Here is a 22,724-nt window from a genome sequence, read left to right as displayed (position 1 = left end):
CCTTAAAATAGCAGATCGAGCGATATTATGGATGGAAAAGCTATTGGGAGCGATTCTAGAGGTGTTCTAAAATATTTTTCTCCCCATCAAAGTCTACACCACTTGTGGTATCTTCATAATTCAGCATCACAAGTACAGATGTATGAATAACAAAGGCACGTTTCTGGAAGTCGGGATTTTCTGTAAAGATCTATGATCTCTACCACTGGTCCTGAGGCAGTGTAAGGAATTTATAGGCTTTTCACTGGGACGAAGCAAATTATTCACTCAGATTTATGCTGCTTATGAATAAGACCATCACAAATGCATGCCCTGATGTCTCACTGAGCTCTCGAGCAGGCTGTATGTACCAAGCCCTGTCACACATCTCTTGTGGGAAGGAGGTGGACCTCGGTGAGAGATGGTGGTTCAGCTCGGGCTGGCCACGAGCTCTGGCACAACTGGGCTCAAGGCTCTCCTCTGCTGCTCCTCCTGAAGTCCTTTTGCAGGAGGAAATACAGATCTTTGGGTGGCAGAGCAGTCCTGGAGCATACTGATTATTATTTTCAAGTGAGGGGGAATATGATATTCCAGTCTGTGTGTGTTTTGCATTAAATAGCATTTAGGAGCAGTGAGTAGAAGCTCAAGTGTCTCCTTTCAAGTGGCTTTAGCAGTGACTGAACAGCACCTTTCTCTCTCTCTACATTGCTCCTTGCTCAGTGATGTCAATTCATCTGGAAGTACAAGGAAAAGTAGCTCACTTTCCGGCTATCCCATACCTGCTGGATAGGATATCCTTCCAAGGAGCTGGGAAATGTGACTTTGAACCCCCACAGCCTGAGGAAGAGGCCTGGTGTCCTACCTTCTGGGTCCACATTCTGATCTTTTACAAAAAGGGAGCAGCAGTCTGTGTCATCTTGTTTGTTTTAAAAGAATAAATGGAGCTGGGATCACTTCCCAGAGACACTTGCAACTAGAAGTAGGTTGCAGCCTGGGCCACCCAACCTCAGGTGGGCGTGCAGGTACACACATTGGTGGCAGACATGGATGCTGCTGCCTGGTTTAGTTGTCTGGCTGCTCCAAACCCCATCTCAATGCCTTTCCTTGCTGTGCATGCCACAGGAAACCCAGGGTTGTGAATTCCACTTTCAAGCAAGGCAAGAAGGTGCCTTGGTGAACTGAAGTGACTTGCCTGGGTCATGCGGAAGGTGTTTGGTGCAGTAGGAAATTGAGTTGTGTCCCAGATCTCAGCTTAGTGGTCAAACCACTGCATCTTCTCCTCCTTGTGGAGAAACCTTAATCCTTGACTGTGAGCCCTGTTTTCTAGGTAGCCTCTCACTGCTTCATGAGGAATAAGAGTTTTTCTAGTACCTTTGTCTCCTGCCTATTGGGGAAAAAATGCAACAGAAGTCAGTACCAATGCATAACTGGTAAAAACTGATAGTATGTATAGTTTCCTACGTGGCTTAGCACATTATTTGGTAATTATGTGTGAAGATACCATTGTAAAAAATCTGGAGGGAGAAAGTGCACGTTTCTTTATATATGGTATTGCGTGAATGTAAATGTAGTGTAGATGGTATGATTAAAAAAAAAGGACAAGTAAAGGTGCATGACTCAGACCCATACACTCCTGGAAACAGTTGTTACTCTTTCTACAAAGAAATGATGGAAAATTATGTACTGAAGTGGGACGCAGAGTGATTGCATTACTTGAATTATGACTATGGGTTTCTTTTCTGTCAGCTGTACCTTAGACTCACTAAAAAATCAGAAACAATATGAGAAGCAAAAAATCTCCATGGGATAGAGAAAGGAGACATGCAGTCAGTATTTAGCTGTTATTTATTAAGTTGTGGCTTGCAAAAATGTGGACGAAAAGAAAGGCATTTTTCTGTAATATTAAATGCTTCCTTCACAAAACACCTTTGGGACTTGAATGGTATCGTAAGTTTGAAACTGTTGTTCACCAGGGCTTCCATCAGAGCGGAAGAATCAAATCTGAATTGCTACTTTGATGGTAACGTGCTGCATCACAGTGAAAGTAAGGTCCATCCAAGAGTTAGCAGCTTACACGCTAGCCTGCTTTCTCAGTCTTTTATTACAGCAGAGGCTTAGTTCATAGGTCTTCAAGTTATTTGGGCAAAACAATGATTAACCTTCACAATGATGTACAGAAGCAAAATAAAGGGGATTGTGTTTGTTACTGCATGTAGCATCATTGCTGACCTGACAGAGAATAGGTGGTACCATGAGGTATTTATTTCCAGATGCATTAGGTTATCTAACTACGCAGCAGAGGACTTGGGATGAGAGCAAGAGCTGATAGTAATGCTGGCAATTTCCCTCTTTTTTTTTTTTTGCAGGTCACTGTCAGGGGATTTGGTCCATTGCTACAGTTTGCCTACACTGCTAAGCTGTTACTCAGCAGAGAAAACATCCAGGAGGTCATCCACTGCGCTGAGTTCCTGCGCATGCACAACCTGGAGGACTCCTGCTTCAGCTTCCTTCAGACACAGCTGCTGAACAACGAAGATGGCCTGTTCCTGTGCAAGAAAGATACCACCTGTCAGCGCATGCATGATGAAGAGAACTCAGATGGAGACGAGGAGGAGACAATGGAATCGGAGACGTCAAAAATATCTTGCCCAAGAGAGAGAATGCACCAGGAGTCCTTCAATTTTGAAGCCACTGTTGCTGGAGCAGACAAAGGAGAAGGGATGCTGCCTGACCCTGACATGCTGAGAGATAGCAAGGACAATTTGGACAAAGATGCAGTAACACGGTACCCCAGATACAAGAAATACCAGCTTGCTTGTACCAAGAATGTCTACAACACATCACACATCAGTACCTCAGGTTTTGCAAGCACATTCAGTGAAGAGAGCTCTGGAAATGGCCTCAAATCAGGACTTGCTATGGGGCAGATAAAAAGCGAGCCTCAGAATGAAGAGAATGATGAAGAAAGCATCACACTTTGCCTGTCTGGAGATGAACCTGACATCAGGGATAAAGAAGGGGATGTTGAAATGGACAGGAAACAGCCAAGCCCCACTTGTGTCGACAGGCCGAAAAGTGGGTCCTCTCCTTCTTGCTTGCGGTCTTTCTTCAACAGAACAAAAAGCATAGATTTGGTTGGCTTCCCCAGCACTTCCCAGCAGCACTTTGGCAGGAGTCCAGCGTGCCCTTTTGAGAAAGGGACAACTCAGGGTGACCACAAAACTGATTACGTCCCTTTCACGGGGAACTATGGGCAGTCCCATGCCATGCAGAAGGATGCTTCCAACTTCACAGTGGGATCGCCGCTCAGGGGGCCCGGCTTTGAAACTCTCTGTAAGCAAGAAGGGGAACTGGACAGGAGGAGCGTTATATTCTCTTCAAACGCTTGTGACCAAGTAAACACTTCGGTGCATTCATATTCTGGTGTGAGCAGCTTGGACAAAGACCTCACTGAGACTGTGCCAAAGGGTCTGTGGGCTGGTGGCAGCCAGTCTCTGCCCAGCTCTCAGACCTACTCCCACAGCGGACTGACAGCTGATCACTTGTCGGGAAGGATGCGGCCGAACACCAGCTGTCCAGTGCCAATTAAAGTTTGCCCTCGCTCGCCTCCTTTGGAAACCAGAACCAGGACCTCCAGCTCGTGCTCTTCCTACTCGTACGCAGAGGACGGCAGTGGCGGCTCTCCCTGCAGCCTGCGTCTCTGTGAGCTCTCCTCTTCCCCCTGCTCCCAAGGCCCCCGATTCCTGGCGCCCGAGCACCAGGAGCCCGGCGTGGTGGGAGATGGATTGTACAACCCGGTCCGAGCCCAGATTAAATGTGAGCCATCCTATGGAACAAACTCCAGCGATGAGTCTGGGTCATTCTCAGAAGCAGACAGTGAATCATGTCCTGTGCAAGACAGAGGGCATGAGGTAGGGATTTAAGATAAGTACATTTATGACAGTCGTTGTGACCCAATTAATTGCTCTTTCATTCCCTCAAATGTCTTGGCGTTTTCCCAGCACTTTCTTTGTTTATAGAGGCAAAGAGTAACTTCTATTTATTCCCTCATCAGCTGAGCCCACGTGGTTAACTTCCCGTAAATATGCCTGTTTGACCTCCGAGATGTTCGGTGCTTATCAGCATCGCAGCATTGGGCAATCCCAAACTGCTGAATGATGAGAGTGAGTTTGTGTGCAGGGAAGCTCTGGCAGTGTCCTGTTCTCCCTCCCTTAGCCACGTGCGTGACACAGAGCACTGTTCTTCATCCTCGGCGTTTGCCAAGGTGGTTCCAGCTCTGCTTGTCACGGGGGTTGTGTTTTAGCAACCTAAAGCTGTGCCCTCGTTGCTGCTGAGGGCTGGGCAGCCCGCCATGACCACGCTTTGGTTGCAAGCTCCACCAACTGTTGCATCAGTAGTTCCTAAGGGAGGCTATCCTTGACATTACAGGGCTGTTAGAATAGGAGGGAGACAGTCCAGGACACTTCTTTGTCCCTATATGCTGAACTGGGGACATGCAGAAGAGAGACAAGTCTCCTTGGAAGACTGTCCAGGATATTCTGCGTAGGACCTCACTCAGGAGGCCCTGCAGCAGCCATGCAGAACTGTTCTGCTCGGAAATACCAAGGTTATTTGCAGTCTGGCACTCCCTGAAGTGCTGCGTTTATGAGGGGTGAAAAAGAGCAGGGGGTGGGATTGAGGAAGGCGTTGGATTTCCACCCATGTGTGCTGCTTGCTCAGCAGGGGCTAATGCACAGCAGGGTACAGTAAGGAGGGCGGGAGGTTAGCCTTTTGGGGTTTGATGACTAATTAGCTGTCATAATTGGCTAATTGTGTGGAGATACTGCAGCAGCAGTGACCCCAGAAGAGTCAAATGAGAAGGATATAGGGGACTGTGGATGGTTCCCCAAAGTGGTGTGCATACGTGTGCAGGAGAGCATGGAAAAAAAGAGGAACAATCACAAACGGAGCAAATGAGTGGGCTGCAGGAGTCAGACTCAGTGTGCCATGGCAGGCAGATGTGTTGGGCTAGGAGGGGGTTGCTCCACTTTTTTTGCCTTTTTTTTTCTTGCTTTTGCATTTTGATTGAGATTGCTACGAGTTAAAATATGGTGAGGAAAATAATACTCTCTGCGTTACCCAGAGCAAGCCAAAAGTAAACGTACCACACTAATGCTTCCGTTCAGATTTTGTCCGAATCTGTCTGAACTTCTAAAGGTTGATATGGGAAAGGATATCACAGCCTCATTAAACACTGTTGTGGTATAGAGCAACTCAGGGTGTGTATCCTGTGATCCTGCCACATCCACTGCTGTGGGATCCTCAGCAAAGGAAAAGTTAAACCATATAGTACAAAATACAGAAGTAGAAAATATAACTTGTGGAAGTTGTTGGATATGTCACTCTACCTAGCTTTACCAGCTTGGTTGCCATTAAACACGCAGTGTGCTCTGAAACATGCTGCTTTCTGTGCTTCACCTCCCTTTAAAAGCTGCATGTGAATCTCCACTCACAAAGTCGTTGGTTTGACCTTGCTGTTCTGACTGCTCCCCAGACTGCTCCCTTCTCCTTTGCTGTATGCAAGTGCAGTGTTTGCTGGGTTTTTCTTCAAAAAGCACCTGATAAGATAGGTGGGAGCGACGTGCAGGCTTACTGCTACAGGTGGGCTTTCGTTTTGGTGGGACAGCTTGGTGGGAGCAGCCCTGCTGGACTCTGACCCCGGGTTATCTCACCAAGCTGCTAAGTTCCCCTGGAGTTTGGACCTTGTTGGTCTTGATTTGGGTCCCAAAGTGCTGCCAGTGCCTGAATTAATGTCACAAAACATCGTCTGCTGGTATATCGACTGTATGAGAAGTAAGTGAAAGGTCTCTGCTGTTTAGGGCAATCTGCTTTCCCGCAGACCAGTGCCATGGAGGAGCACGTGACGTGCCCAAGGCATTCGGTGCCAAAATGGGCTTTGGAGAGGGATGCTAGGGCTCGGTGTGACTTCAGCATGGGTGAAGGTGACCCAGCTGTGCAGATGGATGCATATGGGGCTGCAGACCACGGTCCCAAGTATCAAAGGGGGTGGCAGCCCCTGTAACACCTCTGGTAAATCCTCTCCTGGATGGCTTTGCCTTTTATTTTTCTTCCCATTAAAGGAGGCACCCAGAGGGTTCTGATATTTCTCTTCCTGAGCACTTTGTGATAGAAGAAGCAAGTGCAACTCAGAGTGTCCCAATCCCAAAGTTACAGAGGTGCAGGACCAGAGCTGTTACTTGAGCTGCTGGGACCTTACAGAAATGCTTTAAGAGCTTGTGTTGCTCTTTTCACCCAGCTTTATCAGGCCTCCAGTGGCTGTTAAAAAAACAAGTACTGGGATGTAACACTAAAAAGAAGACTTAGGCTCTGTGCTTTGCAAACAGGTTCTGACAACCCTGCTGAAAATAGCAACAAGAAAACAATAAGTCCTGAAATAATGAATTGTTGAGAAGGAAGTAGTCTGTCAATCTGTTAACCTAGTTAGGGACAGAAATTTCAGCACTACCTATTTTTCTTGGTATTCATTTTCCTCAAGTATCTCTGTTTGTTTGTTTCTTTTTTTTCCTGTTGGAAAACTTGTAAAAAATAGCATACTACTAAAACAGTCAAAAAAAAAAAATCCCAGCTCAGTCTAATTTGATGAGTGAGTTTTCTTAGGGAAAGAATAAACAAGGGTAGGACAGGGTAAGAGACTTGAGTTTTCTAAAAAGTATTGCTGCCTAGAGGATTGCATTCAATGTGTCTTTCATTTATATTTCAAAAGAATTTCCCGCCTGGGTTCGTGACTCACTTTTCAAAGGAAATTTTCATGAAGGCAGAGCTAATGCAGTTGAACCTCTGAGGATACGGTAGGCAAATACCCTTCAGTGAGAGTCCAAAGCCATCCATGTTAAGTGACTGGCAGCCGCCCTTTCTCTGTCTGGTGATGGTTAGCAGAGCTTTGTAAGCCAGGACCACAGAGAAGGAAGGGTAAACTAAGTGTAAACCAACGTTGCTGTACCAGAAACCTACCCGAGCAGTGCTGAGCTGCCTGTGCTGTGTCTGGTGGATGCTCTCCTGCCCAGGACCCCCAGCAGCAACAGCAGAGCCCTGGGACTGTGTTTGGCAACATCTGGCTCAGTGCAGTCTTGTCAAACATCAGTCTTGCAAGGTAAACTTGATGGCAGTTTTGTTTCTTTCCCTCTTTTCAGCAGGAGTGGTATCCATGCAGGCAGCGGAGAATTACTGCACTACGACAGCAAGAGTTTTTGATTACTCACCCGAAATTGCAGGAAGGTCCTTTTCAACACTGTCAGCTCCCCGTATTGTTTCATCGCAGCTTAAAATCAATTCTGTTATGACCTGAGCTGAAGCCCTTGCTGGAGCTCTTGAAGTGCTCTTTGCATTGATTTTTTTTCCTGCAAAAACAGATTTTTCAGAGAAGTACTACACTTTTCCTCCCTTCATTTCACTGCTCTGCCCTTCTCAGGTGTACCGGTGCCTTCTGTCAGGGGTCTGTACTACTGCCCCTGATCCCAGAAGGGCAGGAGGCTGTGTTGTCCTACCCTTTGTAGGGACAAGGCTGAGGACACTGTGAGCAGGGACCGGGAAGGGGCCAGCACAGCACTTTAAGCACCAGCAGTTTGGGATCTGAATGGAAGCCCTAGTGGCCACCAACCGTACCATGCCAAGCAGGGCAGGCTGTTGGTGCAGGGACCCCAAGGACCTGCCAACTGAGGCATTTTCAGGCCTGGTTTGTCAACACAATGCTAGCTCCTCGCTGCCTGGGCTCACCATTTTCCTCTTGCAGTCCTCTGCCATCCCGGTGTGCCTGACACCTGAGGAGATGGGCTTTGAAGGCTTTACCTATGTCCATCAGCAGCAGGGTGAGGAAGCTGGTGGGAGTACATCCTGGCCCCACACAAAGTGGGGCCCACTGCCTTGTGCTGCCTGGGTAGCCTCCACCCAAGTTTTATCAGCTACAGGCCCTTTCCTCTGGGCCCACAAATGGTGCCTCAAGCAGTGTGCAGGCAGCCAAGCCCCTCAGACACAGGAGGACACACCTCAGATCCTGTCTTGGGCTGAAATTCTTCCTGGGGTTTGTGGAAGCACGACTTGCATGCTAAGGAAGGAACAAGGGAAAACAGCAGTACGTGTTGGGCTCTTCTCTGTGGAGCAGATTGCCCCTTTTATGTCAAAAAAGCATTGCTATGATTCAGCCCCCGTGTCCGATTGCTTGGGTGGGCCCTGAGAGCTTTCCAAGGGCTGGGCAAGTTTTAGTGCCAGAGCTCTGACTCTCAATGCACAAGCATTAAGGCAAAGCTTTGTTTCCTACAGCTCTAGAGCAAATGGCCAAGATTTTGAACCATTCATAAAGGTCTCATTGGTCTCACTCAGTTCTGCCCTCAGGTCTGCCGTGTCCAATACATGATGATTATCTTTTCTCATGCATGTTGTGTGAATCCTTTTATTTACTGTGATGACAAGCCAGGCTTGGGAAGTTCAGTCTCTCCCCTAGCACTTGGCAGCTGACGGAAGACGATGTTGAAATTTAGATATAAAGAAATAGTGAAAAAAGCTAATGTAACTCGTGAGATAAGGAAATTCCTGACACTTGACATTTGTATCTTAATGAGAGTGAATCCGGGGCCTTGGTCCTTTATTCCAAACTAAAAGAGAGGGGGAAGGACAGCAGCAGGGACTGGTACACTGAGGGAAAATGCTGCAAAATCATAAGCAAGTTACAAGGTACTGGTGTAAAAAATCAGAGAAAGTGTAACTGTGTCGATAGTGGAGATTTAAGAGCTCCGTTCTCCGTGTGGTTAGCTCTGGCTGGAGAAACTGATGAAAGGAGTGGGGATCCTGATTACTTTTCTCATTCTGAAATAGTCCAAACCCGAGTACACAGATATTTCCTGGAAATAATTCAGTTATTAAAAAAGAACAGTTTACAGGGAAACATTGCTGAGTTTTTCTTCCACAGCTTAGAATAGCCTGAGTATCCTTTTCAGTACAGCCCAGGTAAGCCTTCTCTCATCTCCCTCAGACACCTGAAGTGGGAGCATCTTTTCTAAGCCTCACCTTCCCTCCCTCTGTGGCCAGGGAGAAGGAGAAGCCAGGCAGGGACCCGTTGCTCTCCAAGGGGCTCTCTCTGCCCGTGATGCCAGCAGCAGGGGCTGGGACACGAGCAGGTCTGAACCCATCATTTTAGCCAGCTCTCAGCTGAATCCCACCCGTGGCTCAGCCATCATCTCTTATAAACTGACTTGTGGCTCTGCTGCAATAGATGCCGGCTGAGCAGCCTGCCCTGCATCGGCGTTAAAGCTGATAGCCTCTCACCGCAGCAATACCACCGTGTAGTTTGTCATTGTGTCCATGCCAAAGAGTGGCTTTCTTTTTTTTTTTTTTTTTTTTTTTTTCCAGTTGACAGCTAATTGAGGAGAGGGAGACAGGCAATAAAAATTATGTGGATGGTGAAGGAAATGAGTCTGACTCATTTCCACTCTCCCTTTCACTTTTTTAATCCTGTGCAGTGCTGCATATGACAGGAGTGGGATTATGCTGGCTGTACTGATAGCAGCCTCTGCCCTGCTCTGTAGGTATTTTTATTTTCAGTCTACTTTTTCTTTTTTTGAACGTGTTTCTCTCTGTTTTCCCATTTCCCTTCAGCAACTTCTACCCAGCAGATTTAAGCCGATCCCATTTCATTCCCGTTCAGACTGCAGGCACGTTTCCTGCTTGCAGATAAATATGTTTGGAAAGGGAGAGGGAGGGAAGAATAAAGTTTAACATCACTTTCAGCTTGGGACTTGAGCAAATGAGGGAAACCTCTGAACGTGAAAGGAGTGTTTTTGCAGGGAGACTGTGGTGCCTTTCAGTGGCTGTTTTTATTTTCAGACCCCGGGTGAAGCTTGAGAGAAAAGCAGCTGACGCCGAGCTTGTGTTTACCGTCCAAAGGGTAGGAAGGGGAAATCGAAGAGGTTTCATGCCGGTAGGCAGCAGTCTGTAAACAAGGCATCCACATCACCATGTCTAAGGTCAACTTCTGTGTACAAGCAGGCGTGGGGGGGATGTTGGCAGGGCCGCAAGCTGACCTGCAAAGTAACGCGCTGCGAAGCGGTGACTGAGCCCCAGTTTCACAGGTGGGGACAGAGGGGCAATGTTCAGGGCATGAAACCGTGTGAAAGGATACTGCGGGTGTTTGCTCCGGGTTTCACGTGGCCCAGGCTTGGAGAAACACAGAGCAACAACAGGGGAGCCCTGGAAAGTGCAAGCTGATAAACAAGGCAGGGAGCTGGCTGCTGCCAGAGGTGCTGGGGTGGGTGTGTGGGTGGGTGGACGTCCTTTGCAAACTGCAGAGACTTCTAAGCTGTGCTGCTATTTATCTCCACATGACCGAAGTGCACCATTTGAGGACGATAACCATGTTTTAAATATCAAAGGAAGCTTTTCAACCAGAGTCTTTTGCTTGGCTGGAGAAACTTCAATCTATTTTCTTTGGTGGCGTGTCTAAAGAATGGTCCCCTTGTTTGAAAGAGGTTGGAGCGTACCAAACCAGGACAGAAATGTAAATATTTACTGCCATCTTTTGGTCAGTGTGGGTATGACTTTAAAAGAAAAGGTCAATCCAGTTACTCAAGTTGTCATCTCCTTCAGCTTTGTCAACTCAGTCTTATTTGATCACCAAATACAGCAGCGCACCTCGAAACATTGGGTTTTGCATAGTTTTATTATCAATCTCAAACAACGAGTCTGTCTTTAATTTGCTGTCCTTAATTTGAGCAAGCTGATAGGTTTGTGAAGAAAATCTATCAGAAGTCGTTGAGCACATCTGCCTTTCTCCACGTTCACTGAGAGTTTGAGAGAGGGTTGGAATAGCTGAAGTCACCACCTGTAGCTCCTGCTGCTGGTCTGTGGTTCAAACAGAATGGTAGATTGTGGACAGAAGGAAAAAAAATTAATGCAAATAACTGAGGTTTTGGACTGTTGGATTTTTTTTTTCCCCAAGAAATGCAGTTTGAGTACTCTTCACTCTATTAGAATTTTCAAAAATAATGATTTTTTTAAAAATACATATGTTTTAGGAAGGTAGGATACGTTTCATTGTACTTCTCTGGTCCTTTCTTCTTCTGTGCTGTACTGCTCGTTTGAAATGCTGCTTATACAACCTGTCCGAATTGTGGTATGGCTTTTGTCATGCACTTGAGGTGTCCAGTTGCATTTTTAACCTCACACCTAATCAAAGTTTCAGTCCTGCAGACCATGCAGGGACAGGTTTCCTGCTGCAGTAACAGCCTGTTCCCTGAAACTGGTTTGAAATTAATAATGGTGAGGCACTCCACTGTTTCCAAAAGGCCACATCTCATAGTGAAAGGAGACTTTTTTTAATGCAAGGAGTTTGGTTATTAGGGCTTTCTTAAAGGGTAAAATTTTTATGTGGGATTCATCAATACTGCTGATCTCAGTAACATCATAGCCTGATCCTTACCAGCTGGACCTCTCCAGTGTGCCACAAGGGAGTGTTAAAAACTTGCTCGTTGTAACACTTTCTGTGTTGTTTATTTAAGGGGTGGGAGCATTGCTAATAGTCCTTCTGCTTCAGTGTTCAGCTTGCACTCAGCAAGCAAAATATGACTCTTTGTCCGCTTTTGTCTCACATTTGTTCATTTTAGGTGAAACTTCCTTTTCCTGTTGATCAAATCACAGATCTTCCAAGGAATGATTTCCAGATGATGATAAAGATGCACAAGCTAACCTCAGAGCAGCTCGAGTTCATCCACGATGTTCGCCGGCGCAGCAAGAACCGAATTGCAGCTCAGCGCTGCCGCAAGAGAAAACTGGACTGTATTCAGAACCTCGAATGTGAAATCCGCAAGTTGGTGAGTGGCACGTGCTCACCGCAGCACCCTGCACCCTCACCCTGCACTGTGCAGGGTACTGACAGCTGTTCCCACCCAGAGTTTAGTTGGTTCAGTCAGTGTGTGAGGTTGTGTGCAAGTAAGCGAAGCCACTAGCACGACAATTTAATATAGAAAATTTTATTAGGATGTATGTATATTATAGTACATATGGAAAACACAAAACACTGGTGAAATTAGATGTAAATATATACATATATTTTATATATCTCAAAAGTAGGTTGTTGATTGAGTTGGAAGGGGAGAGAAGTCTGTATCACAGCTCCCTTCTAGCAGTTTCACTTACCCTCAGTACTTACGGTGCATCCACAGAGGCATTTCCTCATCCGAGCCCCACATCCATGCTTCACTGTCTTAGCAAGCATATTGGACATGGATTCATAGTGTACTCGAAAGGGTTAGGGTGTGGAGGGACCACAGCGCTGTACACGCATGTAGAGTGTACAGCGCTGACATGTTTTAGTGTAAGAAGGCGAGGTGACTGGGGCAACACTAAATGGCTGCTCAGAAAATTCCTCTCTCTCTCAGTCATGGCATGGATGCCTCGGGTGTGGTTTAGGAGGCTAAACACAGGTGCCTGCACTACAGACACCCACACTGGAGTTAGTTGTCCTGTTTTCCTTTATCATCGGTGAAGGGAAATAGATACCTGTCAAGTCTGTTTTGTCTCATCCTGCATCAGAGGAGGTGAGGTGCAGCCCAGAAGTGACTTTTTCTATCCATGACTCAACAAGATCACCTGGAGAGCTATGTCAGATACAGACATTTCAGCTGTAGGAGCCTTAACGAAAAAAACTCCCGTCCATTTTGACAGTGCCCCTGTGGGCTGCTTTTCTTCCCTTGCCCTTCTGCCCATTGAGAAAGCAAGCAGATACAGGACAAAAATAAAAAGCTTAAGACAAGATCAGGGAGGAAGACGTGTCTACAGGGTACCACTCAGTGGGAGGAATGCTACATTAACTTCAAAATGGGTTAGCACCTCCTGATCGGCTTAAAAGTCCTAAAAGCTCTCTGAGATGTCAAAAGCAGGGTAAGAGTCTCAGCTGAGCCATTATGAGAAGCAGCGTGTGTAGCATGAAGGACCGGACAGTTTGATTTCATTTTGCAGCAGAGATTTAGAAGTCCGACATTAAACTTTGAATATCCAAGGCTTTGAGTGCTAAATTAATTCATTCACATAAATAAAACAAAAGGAGCTGAAGCTGATTTCCCTTCAGAGTTCCCTGTGTACCCAGTTTCCATTAAAATTAAAGGTTATTTAGTGTTTTTGGTTTAAATGCCTGGGCGCACATTCGAAATATGCTCAGCTGTAGGTTGAACTCAGGGGGTCTGGGAAATCGGGTGCTTCTTGTTCTGATGGTAGCAGGTTGCATGCTGAAGGTGGCCTTTAGCGTACTCCATTCTCTGCACAAGCTGTAGCAAGCGTGGTGTGAAAGAGGCAGGGATCTGTCGGAGGAAGCTGAGTTATCGCCACCCTACAAATGGCACAAAGCCGCAGTGCTTTGGGTTAGTCACTTACTGCCTGAGCGTGCCTGCTTCCCATCTGTAAGACGGAGGTGCCACTGACCCTACAAGCTGGTGGGGAGGCTTAAATCATCAAGGCTGGTGAAGCCTTCAAATGCCACGCTGCTGAAGCCCTGGTGGGGGGAAAAAAAAAAAAAAAGAAAAAAAAAAAACATAAAAATGTTTTTAAGAGTAGAGCTTGACTGGTACAAAACAAACAAAACATCAAAGATAAACAAAATACTGAGCAACCGCTTCCTTCACCGAGCGTAATCCACGGTGCACGCGGATGAGTCAGAGGTTCTGCAGGGCGAGAAGGAGGTGAGCAATCTAGGTTGTCAGGAGAGGCAGGCTCCCTCTCCGCTGCACACACTCGTCCCTCTACGCCGAGCTGGTGGTGGAGAGGGGTCCACGTCTCTAGCAGTGAGCACCTGGGGCGGTGCTGTAAGGGCTGGACTAGCACCAAGGGCGGCTTGGGTTTGATACCTGTAGCCTTCACTTGGAAATTAATTCGGGTTCATTGGGGTTTATGCAAACTTTGAAATATTTATTTAGCAAACTGTACTTAGTCCAGGTAGCAGATGGGCTCGGGTGCATCATTTTCAAAAAGATCATTCACAACGAAGACAATCATGAGGTGTGCAAGAGTACAAAGTGACAAAAGTAAACAAACCCATGCAACCTTATTATTGCCTCTCCAGCACTCCCGTCCTCTCCGTGCAGTCCAAGCAAATTGTCTGCTTTGAGACCATACTTTTACTCTTAGGAAAACCAGCAATGAAACTTCAATTGACTTGACACAATACATGGTCACTGGAAATTCTTTTGTCATCTTCTGTCCGCTTTGTGACCGGTAATTTCCAGCCTCCTTAATTAGGTAGTGATACTAGGGTTTAAGGGGTTTTCACTTGGCTGCTGTTTTTTTTGTTTTGTTTTGCTTTTTGTTTTTAAATGAAAGACCCTTTCTCCCCACTGCATTTACTTCCTGTAAGTCACCCATCTCCTTGACACAGATGGTTTCACAGCAGACAGTGAGTGACATGGTTGCATCTTCTGAGTTTGATAGGTAGGGATTTTTTTCCTGCTTTCCTTCTCTCATCCATTTACCAACTCACTTTTTTGTTTTCCCCTGCAAACTCACAGCATATTCTCTTCCATAATTCATTATCTCAAGATGTACTTGAGCATCTGTTTATTTTTTTATTATTTTTATGTTTTCTTGATAGATTTATCAATATTTTAGCAGTTGGTTCTTTTCATGTACACTGCTCTCATTCTCATTCTCACAGCTGCACACTTCCAGTGTGGGCTTTGGACCCAGTGTAATATTACCAGCTGTAGCAAGCACCCGTAGCTGGATTATCAGAGAGAGGAGGTTTCACACCTCAGATGCCGAGGCAGCTTGGGTTTAGCAGTGTTAGTAGGTGGGGTACACGGCGGGCTGCTGTCAGGGCCAGCTGAGCTCTGGAAATAGCTCTTGTACTCCTCAAAATCTGGTCTACTCCCTCGAGCTGTGTGCCTGCCTTCCTGGGTGGTGGGACTGCACTGCAGCTGAACCATCCCTGTTGTTCTGCACTGGGTCAACACCAGTTTTTAGTGGTGTATCCCCAGGTTGTAGAGCCTGACCCCTCCTCATTTGCCTCCCAAGTATGTGAATTAGAAAGAATCATGGAATCATTAGGGTTGGAAAAGACCTCCAAGACCACTTGGTCCAACCATCACCCTACCACCAATGTCACCCACTAAACCATGTCCCTAAGCACCAGGCCCAACCTTTCCTCAAGCCTACTTTAAGGGTTTTCACACAGGTCTTTGTAAAAATATCTTGATTAGGTCCAACCCAAACCAGTAAGCACCAGGACATATGAAAACAAGCCATGGTACAGGCCGCAGAGCCCTCCCTGGCCCCGATCATCTCCTCTGAATACTGTACCATGCAGTGGGAACAGGTGCTCAGCTGGGATGTGAGCCCGACCTGTCTGACTGCCCCAGCATCTAGGGGTGGTCTGCAACACATCTTCATCAACCAGACCCTGATTTCTTCTTGGTTGGATGGATAATGGCTTTTCTCCGTCAGAGAATTTCTGTCAGAGTTTTTTATACCATACATCCAGCAGCCGTAGTCTATTAAGGTAACTCATTATTAAGGGAATATTTTATGACTCTATCCTCTTCCAACTCAAATGTTTTTCTCGAGCTATTTCCCAAACTGCAGTCCACACAGGCCTCACGGTGGTCAAATATCTGATGGCTTTGTGGCTTTTCCTCTACCCCGTGAAAATAACCGTGCAGTGTTCGAGTTCTCCTTGGGTGCTGCAGGATGCGTGCCTGAGCTGGGTTGCCAGTGGATGGCCCGTCACCAAACTAAAGTGCCTTCTTTCTTTTCCAGGTGTGTGAGAAAGAGAAATTGCTCTCCGAAAGGAACCAGCTGAAAGCAAGCATGGGAGAATTGCTAGACAACTTCTCGTGTCTTTCCCAGGAGGTGTGCAGAGACATGCAGAGCCCGGAACAGATCCAAGCCCTCCACCGATACTGCCCCGTTCTCAGGCCCATGGATCTGCAGACAGCCACCACCATCAGCCCCTCCCCGGCCGGCGTGGAGCAGAGCCTGGTGCCGTCGCAGTGCGTCGGGGAGAGCATGCAGTGCTGCTCGGAGCAAGGCTCGGTGCAGCTGGGAGCTCCCTGGCTGCCCAACAACGTCTCGGAGAATTGCTCGGCCGGCGGCGGGGGGTTGGATGGAGCTGAGCCAGGTACTTACCCCGAGAGAGAGCTTCCGCGAGAGCAGAGTAGCCAAACGGTCACGGTAGACTTCTGTCAGGAAATGACTGATAAATGTACAACAGATGAACAGCCTAGGAAAGATTACACCTAGTGACTTGTAACCTTAACGTTACACCTGGTCAGGTGTTCTTCAGTCAGCCGGTGGCAGTGTTCATTTGTTGTCTAGAAGAACGTATTTGGTGCACACTACAGTGGTCTTAGCAGCAATACTGTTTTTAAGTATTCCCTCCTCTCTACAAGCAGGAGTTATCTTCACAATGGTGCTATCCCTTGCTCAGGCAGGGAACTAAACAGTGGCAACACTGTCTGTTTTTGTATGTTGATTTCAATCTTAACAGGGATGGACATAACACCTCTGAGGACCCAACCGCAGCTTTTTTCTCAGTGGCCCATGTCACAAAACCCTAACTCAGGAATTTCCTCTGAATGTTCAATTTTTCATTGAAGACAGCTTCTTTACACATCAAAGTTTTATAGCTAAACTGTACATATTATATATAATATATATAAAATATATATATCCATATGCAAAAGTCCCTGCATGCCTCAATTTTTCTCATCCTACAAACTGGAAGCTTTCATTTACATTGTATAAACAAGTTCCAACATTCCTTTTTGTCTTCGATGCTAGAACTAGTTTGGTAACTTGTTACACGATTTTTTTTTTTCTCGGTTCTCAGTTCAGCAATATCATTCAATTTGTACTTATTTATAAAATTTTAATGTTGGAAGCTTATTTGAGATTTTATTATAGACAATTTTTTTGGCACAGCCATTTCGTGCCACTTGAGCAATGTGGATTTATTTTATTTTCTTGCAGATACTGTACAGTAATGGTCAACTTTGCCACTTGCACTGAGTTTCTGGTCAAACCTCTTTTCATAAATGAAGTCGTGACTTCAGTATAACTTGAGTATATGGTTTTCTTTGCTTTATGGCTTAAAGAAAATAGAAAAGTTTTAGCTAATAGACAAACACTCAGGAGCTCATTACGTAGTAAAAAACGGTCTTGCCAAATACTGAATTCACTATACAATTTGTAAAGAGAATCTGCTTGAATTATTTTTATATTCAGACTTCTTTCTGTTTCACAAACCAAGCTTAAGTGCTGTTAATGATGCTTTTGGATTCTTATAGGGTAAAGTATATTTCACTCTTTAGAGAAAAACGTATTTGACAACTGGATCTGTTCATCATACGTTCCACGAAGTAAAGTAAACGGAGATCACATCAATACACTTCGGGGGGCTTCTTTTCCAGCCCCGGTCTGCATCCTTTACTCATGGAAGCAACTGCTGCTCCGAGTAGTCCCTGTAGCCTCACCTCAGCTTTCCTCAGACATTGCCTGTTTTTTCCTTCGCCAGACCCGAGCTGCAGAGGTGGGTCTGGCGAAGTCAGAGATCCTGCCTGGGTAGGAAGAGATGCAGGATCAGACCCCTAACCGTTGACTTTGGTTTCCCTACAGAAGTCGAGTTAGCACTGTATCCTCTAAGAGCAAATCACACGTCTGTCGACACCCGCTCGGGTCGCTTGCCCTTCCAGTTCTTGTGTTCCAGGATCCTCTCGTCCCGCAGCGTTGCCCTCAGCACAAACCGCAGCTAAAAGAGCCCGGTCTCAAAGGAGACTGCTCAGTGAATTGGCTTAGTTGTAACTGTATTGGATTTGTATCTGAAGCGATGTTGACTCGTGTTATGACTGTGTGAGACAGCAGCTTTCCGAGCATAACAGCTGTATGTACAGTGTAGACAGAAGAACGTCCTCCTAATGCTTTTTTAATAATTATTATTACTCTAAGTGTACTGAGTTTTTCTTTTGTGGTTCTTTGCCCTGCGTGTGCCAGGTTGCGTGGCTTTCTCCTGGGCGACGACTGTCATGTGCTTTACTGGCTGATATTGTTTGTTCTTGCTGAAAAAATCGACCAGCTGTTCACACCTGTTCAAAAAAAAAAAAAAAAAAAGACAAAAAGAGTGGGGGGATAGCAGCTTCTCAGAAGCACTGGGCGATAATGTGGTCTTCTGCACTAACGTTTACACTCGAGGTGTGCGCTGGTGCTTTTTTTGAGGCACCCAGTAGATCAGCATCCTTACCTTGGAGGAGGAATCAGCTCCCTCCCTCCCCTTCTTCCATCTTCAGACTGTGCTCGTGGACCGTCGCGCGCTTGCCACAAGGTCTTGCTTTTACCCTCTGCACCCACACTATTGTAGCCGAGCTACCGAGGAGGAAATGCATATAGCATGTGCCATGTTTGTTGAAAATACTTCTTTTCCCCGCATGTACAAAGAAAATCTAGTATATAAGGTAGGAGAATATTTATGTTTAAGTATTAATCATTACTGTACAAAATCCTTACCTTTAGATGTTCAAAAGTATACGAATGCCATAAACTCCTAGTTCACACGGTTGAAAAAGGGGGAGGAGTCGTCCTTTCTTTTTACAAGAGCTTAAGCTAAAAAGATTTGAACCCCCCCCCCTCCCGGCCACCTTTTGCAGGTAACTGAGTGAGAAGCTCTTGCGGGGGGATTGGGTTTTCCTTTGGATTCATTGACGTTGCAAAGCAGTTCTGTGCTTCGCAGAGAAGTTTTGTTTCTATGAGACCATGGTGAAAGCTAGAATTTTAAAACTAAATGTGAATCACATTATAGACTCATAGCTACTTGGGGGGGCTGGGGCGGAGGGAGGGGAGGGTCGACTGACACAGTATTTTAAAGATGTTTTTCTGTTGCCTTTTTTTTTTTTTAATTTTTAAGTGACCTCCTATATATATCAATAGGTAGAATGTTTTATGAGCGTAAAACCAAGTTTTAACTTGCTTCCTGACATGAAGATTTACTCTACTAACAACTCATGTGCAACTGGTACTCTTGACCTCATTCCAACGGTTTATAAACCCACCCACACAACCCATTGCGCTGCAGCTCTTAGGTTTGACCTGGCTTCATACTGGTGCTGGGTCTCTTGATTTCCTCTACCTTGGGAACTGGTATTTAAAACCACTGCTCAAATAAGTGTCTCTTCCTCAACCTTTTCTCTCCTCTCGCTCTCTTTCCCTCCCCCGTGAGCTTTTCTGGATGTTTGATTTCATTCTCGCCCATTAGAAGTGGCTGATTTTGTGTCATTGCTTCCTATATTTACATGTATCAAGGTTTTTCAGTGTTTTTTTTTTTTTTTTTTTTGGTGGTGGTGGTGGTTGTTTTTTGTTTCTATTTCATTTTGAGGTTTTTTTTTTGCTACTCTGAACCACGTGGCTCTCAAAACTGTTACCAGGCTAACTTTAAAGGAAGGCATTGGGAGAATTAGCTTCAGACCTGGACATCAGGTAGCATCCCCAGCTGTTCTTGTCATGAGGTCAAAACAGCTGACCACAAGGACACTGTTAGAAAGAATTAAAAGAAAAAAAAAAAAAAAGCTGACTGCAGTATTGATGAGTGTGAAGAGTTTGGCCAATGGTCACCGTGATCTTAAGTGGGAATCTCTTTGCATTTGTCAAAGAGGACACGTGCAGCATCTGTCCTGCCAGGCAGTGCTTGGGAAAGGTGTGATGAGCCCCCATCTCCCCGCTGGGTGCTGCACCGCTCTCGTGGGCATGCGAGTCCCCGAAGCTTTGTCCAGGCTGTACCTAGTCCTCCTCTTCCTTTGCCATTGCTATCCTTGTATCGCCAGGAAACCTCATTTCATTTAGGCTCGTTATGCTTTGTCAGGTGAGTACTACACTATATAATGTGTTCGTTTCTCTGCGTTCTCTGGGGGTGCCTTGAACACAATTAAAGCTCGTTGCAAGCTGATTCTGGAACAAAAAGGTAGTGCAAAAAAAAAATAAATTAAAAAAGAAAAAAATAGAAACAGAGAGAGAGAAAACAAAACAGAAAACATGCAAAATGCAAAAGCAAAATGTTGGCTGTGTTATCAGGAGATCCCAGTATTTATATCACAAACTTCCTAACATATGATGACTCAGGCGTCAGAGTTTGATGCTGCAGTGTAAAACTATTATTTTATATATTGTACAAGTAATTTATTAAATGTCTTTCTAAGGGTATATGCTGCTTTTAAGATGCACTATATTTTTGGATCTAATCCTTGTATTATTTTTTCCCAAGGAAGTAAAATGTGCTGCAAAGGCAAGCCACGGTGATTAGTATGCTAACTGCTACTTCTCTTTAAAAAGGAGAGTGGGAACTAGATAAGTAACTTTGCTAAATGGATTAACTGCTGCCAGAGAAATGATTAATGCTGATAGTGTGGTTGTTAATCTGGAGTTCAACACTTCGTCAAGTCTGTATTCTAAAGAGCGCTTAAATAGAAGTTAAAACGCCTAGATAGATAGATAGGTTTTTTAATATGTATGTTTATGATTGCCTAAGGAAAGAAAAACAAATCTGCATGCTGGAATCACTATAATCTTGTAATAAAATAAAATCTGATCCACTAGGAGAAAGCATGATGAAGCACTGTACTGCCAGGCTCACTTGTGTCATGTAATCCACTACTGTGGTTGTTAAAGAGGAGAGAGATGGGTTTCCAGAGTAGACCTGTAGTGAATTTTGCAGTGAGACAAAGTGAATGTTTGCCAGGTTTACTCGAGCTCACGTGTTGTCCTCTGCCGTTGCAACGAGGAGCACTGCTTTCACCTTTTTTTCTGATCCGAAATGCATTTGGAGGTGTCTTCGGGTGAACGTAGCCCAAGTTTGCAGCATTTTTAAAAGTCTACATTTTAGGTCTGTGTAGAGGAGGTTTAGCTTCGGTGTGAGCAGCGGAGCTGATGGCCTTGCATACGGAGGGATCTGCTAAGTATGGGGTGGCTCATTTTTGTTGGAAGTGAGGTGAAACTAAAACCATTTCTGCAAAGAACTTGTGCTCTCTTTCCTGCTAGAAATTTCCTCAACAGAGTTTTTACTTCATTTCAGTTTTGTCTCTGCCAACACAGTCCAAGTTAATTTTATATACCTATCTATAATACGTGTATGTATGTATACATACATATATAATTCTAGTCAGTGTGTGTTTGTGTATTTTCCTGTTTATAATACCTATGTGTATATTTATAATACTCCTTGGAGTATTTCATGACTCAGGCATCAGATCTGATGCTGCAGAATCCAATATATGTGTATATGCATATGTTCAAATACTGTGTGTATATTTAAAAGATCTATTGTTGGTGGTCTGTAGAATAATTATTCTCCTTACTCTCAAAATTTTAATGGCATTACTTGCAAGGACTAAGTGTATAGTATTTTCCTACACTCCACCAGGATAGGTGTTATTTATATCAAAGTCAAATACTGATATGCATTTTAAGGTATTACACATACAACGTTGCCATTTTTGCAAATAAAACCACTTTTTGGCAGGAAGGAATCCTAAGAATACCTTTTTGTAAGGGAATTACCCCAGACAAATGACTGCTGAAAACCCAGTTAGATGACTCCTGTTCTCATACGAATTTTACTTGCTGTGGGACGAGCCCTTTATGGAGGCGAAACGACGCGTGCGGTGCCGCCCTTGTCCCGTTCGGCTCATTGAGGGCCCGCGGAGAGAACCTAGCATCCCAAAACAGAAATGGCAGCTGGCAGCGTTTGCTCTCACTGACTGCTTAGAAGCAGAGGTGGTCCCAGGCTACGGACCCGAACAGCCCCTGGGACTGGGGTGGCTGTCAGGGCTCGGCCCCGTAGCCAGAGGAACCGCAGCCTCCGGGGCGCGATCGCACGGGACGGAGCTGCCTCGTGTTTGCGTATGGCTGAGAGAAACGTGCGTGCTATAGATCCTGTTCCCACTACTACTTGTGCTCTGACCCAAGCTATCTGGATCCCGCAGGCTGGCAGGAATTATACTAAACACTTTGGTGATATTTGATGCGTGTTTGTTTACCATTGATTTCAAGCATCGCCTTTGATTTCAAGGGTGGGGATGCCCTAAGAGTTTGTTCCAGAACCAGTTGGTTACAAGTGCACCTCTTATATATGCCTTACAAACTTCAGAGGCCATATTCAAAACAGGGTTTTATCAGTGTATGCAAGGGGGTGCAACCCCTCTTCTCTTCCTCCCCAGGTCAAACAGTATGGACAGTTTTCACACATATCTACCTGTATAACCCTCTGTACCTCTCATAACTGGTCAATGACTGTAACAGGTTACATCAGGTGTTTTTTCTACATACTTTTTACACAAATTCTATGCGATTAATGTAACTTAATTCAATGCATCATTTTATTGTACTAGTTCTTAAGCTTGTCTTTATTTTTTTTCTAGGTGACTGTGGTTTCTTGTGATTTTTATTGTATAAATAAATGAGGTGGCTGTTGATGCTTACTCTCTGTTACTAAGAATTTTTACCTTTTTGGAAGAAAGCATTGCTATGAACTAATGAATTTAAAATGTCATTTACTCATTGTAAATACAGTATTGTGCAAAAAACAAAAATGAAAAAAAAAAAAAAACACCCGACTCTCTTCATTCATTTGAATTGCTAGTGTTAACTGAATTTTGTCTAGACACCATTTCTGTTGATGAAATAAAGACATATCATTATGTATTGTAAATCGACTTCTCTCGACTCCGAACTTG

General features: G+C 45.1%; 1 protein-coding gene across 4 annotated transcripts in view; it reads left to right on the top strand.

The window, feature by feature from the left end:
• Window positions 1-22,703, top strand: part of BACH2 (BTB domain and CNC homolog 2) — a 188,823-nt gene extending 166,120 nt beyond the window's left edge. For all 4 annotated transcript variants that reach the window (XM_082756344.1, XM_082756343.1, XM_082756342.1 and 1 more), the window contains 3 exons: window positions 2,346-3,890; window positions 11,631-11,837; window positions 15,769-22,703. In XM_082756344.1, coding sequence (XP_082612470.1) covers window positions 2,346-3,890; window positions 11,631-11,837; window positions 15,769-16,251 — 2,235 coding nt within the window. In that variant the 3' untranslated portion in view covers window positions 16,252-22,703. The remainder of the gene's footprint in view (window positions 1-2,345; window positions 3,891-11,630; window positions 11,838-15,768) is intronic.
• Window positions 22,704-22,724: the final 21 nt, after the last annotated feature.

The sequence above is a fragment of the Aythya marila genome (genome assembly GCF_965140915.1).
Source record: "Aythya marila genome assembly, chromosome: 3".
NCBI classification, from domain to species: domain Eukaryota; kingdom Metazoa; phylum Chordata; class Aves; order Anseriformes; family Anatidae; genus Aythya; species Aythya marila.
Note: the sequence above shows the minus strand (reverse complement) of the source record. Positions and strands in the feature narration are given on the sequence as shown.